Genomic DNA, 3,236 nt, shown 5'->3' on the forward strand with positions numbered 1-3,236 from the left:
CAGTGGGATTCACTTTCCCACTACTTGGCCCCGTTGTTCTGTCCCTATCACTGGGGGCAGCTGGGATGTGGTCCCTGAGGGCAGTGGTGGGCAGGCCAGAACGACTTGTCCCTGGCTCACAGGAGGCTCTCCCTCCGCCCCCCGCCCCCACCCCCAACACACTAAGAAAACAGTCTGGCCTTGACCTCCATGCCAGCCCCCTTCTCCTCCATTTCCTCCTTTGCAATGAGCCCCACCCCCATCATCTCTGGGGGCCAGAGATTTCTGCTCTCCCCACTTCTCCATATCAAAATCCTTTCTTAGGAGAGGATCTGAAAAACTTTGCTGTGGAGGGTAAATAACTCATGACACATGGCTCCGCTCGCCCGGGTGTGCGTGCACTTTAAAGGGCAAGAGGTTCCGAGTGGAATTCCGGAGGGGGGTGGGGTGGGGGAAGGGAGGGGGTGGGGTGCGGGAAGGGAGGGGGTGGGGTGCGGGAAGGGAGGGGTTGGTGGTGGCAGGAATTTATTTTCCCTAGTGGGATGGCTGTTCCAGATGCCCTGTCAATTCTGTCCTTCATCGAGGGTTTTCCCTGCATCGCTACCCCCTTACTTCTACACAGACAGACAGACAGACAGACAGACACACACACACACACACACACAGTCCCTGCCCGGTTCTCCGCCTCCTCCCCTTGCCCTGTCACATCACGACACGGGGGACAAACTGAGTTTTGGAAATTAGGAGGGAGTGCAGGTCTTCCTTAAGCCCCTCACACCCACCCCACGGAGCCCCGAAAAGCCCCCGGGGCAGGGGACGTGCAAAGCTCGGCCGGGGTGCTGCGTAAAGAGCCGGCAGGGTGGGGCCTGGGGCGGGACGTGCGCGGCGGGGGCGCCTTCGCTGACCGGCTTCCCGGCCGCGCCACTATAAGGCGGGCTGGCCGACCGCTTAGCCTTCCGCTCGGTCGCTCCCTTCTCCTTTCGCTGCAACCGGCGGTGAGTTCTCTCACCAGGGCGGCCCCGGTCCTTCTGGGGCGGAGCTCCGGGGTTGGTCCGCTCGCATTCAGAGTAGGCCGGTGGCGGGGAGAGGCAGGCCCTGTCAGGCTGGCCCCGGGCTAAGGCGTCCTATGGGGCAGCTCCCCACAGCGGGCCTGGGAGGCTGCAGGAGGGTGTGTCCCGGGCGTGGGGTGTGTCAGTGGCATGGTATGTGGTCCTGTGAGGATGTGTGCGTGTGTGTGTGTGTGTGGGGGGGGGGGGGGCGGCTGGGTGTGCAGCCTCCATCCCACACTCCCAACATACTCCCCAACTTTCTTGGAACCCCTAGAGGAGAGTTCTCAACTGTGGTCCTGTTTATTCCTTAGGATCCTCGAACCACCTCTGCTCTGGTTCCCTTCTCTGCAGGGCACGCATCTCTTGGCCCTAGAGTCTGCCCTCCCCCTCCCCTTCCAGCCCCCGGCTTTCTCCTTTCTCCACCAAGGTTCACCTCACCCTAGTCAAAGGGAGTTGAAGGGGTTGCTTGACAGTGGTCTTGAAGCGTGTGGGTGAGTGAGAAGGCCTTGCTGCCCAGGCTGCTGACCTGTCCCGCTGCTGCCTGCAGCTCTGAGCCCAGTCTTCAGCTATGGGGACCCCCCCTGGATCAGGCCATTAGCCTCCTGGTGGCCATCTGCCACAAGTACTCCGGCCGTGAGGGCCTCAAGAACACCCTGAGCAAGAAGGAGCTGAAAGAGCTTGTGCAGAAGGAGCTCACCCTTGGGGAGATGAGTGAGCCTCCCAGGCCCCCTCTCCCCACCTCCCACTCTTTAGCAGCAGGACTGGGAGAGGGCGGGGTGCCAGGTGCATCTGACTCACCCCTGTCCACATTCCAGGGCCCTAGACCACATGCCTTACCATTGGTTCACACTCTGTGGGGCTGGGGCTACTCAGCCTGGAATTCCTTCCCTTTGAGTGAGGAACAGAGGAGGGGTAAAGCCAAGTGAACCCAAGGTGGAACTGGATCTTTGATGACAAGTGAGAACAGAGACACTTGTATGAGAGAGGGCTGCCTGGGAGGGGGAAATGCAGAGAACTCAAGGTCTCATCACCATTGAGTCTGGCTTTCCCATTCTGACACATTAAAAGATGCAGGATGCGGAAATCGCAGAGCTAATGGACGAACTGGACCAGAACAAGGACCAGGTGGTGAACTTCCAAGAATATGTCACCTTCCTGGGGGCCTTGGCTATGATCTACAATGAACTTCTCCAGGACTGAAAATAAATTGGGAGGTGGAGACGCCCTCTATTTGGTCTGTCTGTCTAATGGTGGTAATTGTACAATAAATTTATTATTATTTTTTGGTTAAATCTACCCCTGTGTCCTGGCTTCCCAGTGATTTCTGTCTCCTCCTCTGCTTGATGCTGCATCAACCATCAGAAGGTTTTCTCACAGTTACCTCTGGGAGTGACTCAGTGACTCACCAGGCCAGGAAAACTGGTGGGAAGGCTCACAAGATGGTGGATGTACCCTAACAGAGTGGCTGTGAGCTCACAAGTTGGCTTTTATGTGAATCAGAAAAGATGTCCACTCTGGGTGAAGCCATCTTAAGGAAAGGCTCAAGTGGTCCCCAGGCTTCCCAGGTGGTACTAGTGGTAAAGAACTGCCTGCCAATGCAGGAGACATGAGAGATGGGGGTTTGATCCCTGCGTCAGGAAGATCCTCTGGAGGAGGGCATGACAACCCACTCCAGTACTCTTGCCTGGAGACTCCCATGGACAGAGGAGCCTGGCGGGCTACAGTCCATGGAATTGCAAAGAGCTGAACACAACTGAAGTGACTTAGCATGCACACACACAAGTGGTCCCCAGTAGAGTGGGTTCTGGGGTGGGCTTGGAGGAAATGGTGCTTGAGTAAGGCTGTGTTGAGTCCAGAGTGGAGCAGAGATAGTCCTAGCAAGGTCCCTGATGATGAAGACTTAGTTTTGCTCTGGGTATGGCCAGAGTGGAAGGGCCAGAAGCGCTGGGGGGCGGGGCTGGCCCACGTCTCACCACAGTGAAGTGGGGGCAGAGAAGGTGCCATGGACATGCCCAGCGCCTGGTCAGGGAGTGTTTGTCACTCTGTTGAGACCACCACAGACGGACAGGACACTGGATGCTTGAGTTCCGTTCTGCTGCCTATGCCCTGGGTGGTCGAAGTTGGGAAGCACGCTTTAGGAGTGTGTCCATGCATTCAGGGGGCAGGGTAATTTGTACTAGGGGTGGTGGTCTGAGAAGCTGGTAGCTG

General features: G+C 57.6%; 1 protein-coding gene across 1 annotated transcript; it reads left to right on the forward strand.

Annotated features, from left to right (window-relative positions):
- Window positions 1-351: 351 nt before the first annotated feature.
- Window positions 352-2,324, forward strand: LOC133245088 (uncharacterized). Its single transcript, XM_061412990.1, has 5 exons — window positions 352-421; window positions 748-974; window positions 1,340-1,455; window positions 1,576-1,733; window positions 2,092-2,324. Exons 1-5 carry the CDS (start codon window positions 352-354, stop codon window positions 2,226-2,228), a joined length of 708 nt encoding a protein of 235 aa, XP_061268974.1. The 3' UTR covers window positions 2,229-2,324.
- The last annotated feature ends 912 nt before the right edge of the window (window positions 2,325-3,236 follow it).

Source organism: Bos javanicus, chromosome 3 (assembly GCF_032452875.1).
Source record: "Bos javanicus breed banteng chromosome 3, ARS-OSU_banteng_1.0, whole genome shotgun sequence".
NCBI lineage: Eukaryota > Metazoa > Chordata > Mammalia > Artiodactyla > Bovidae > Bos > Bos javanicus.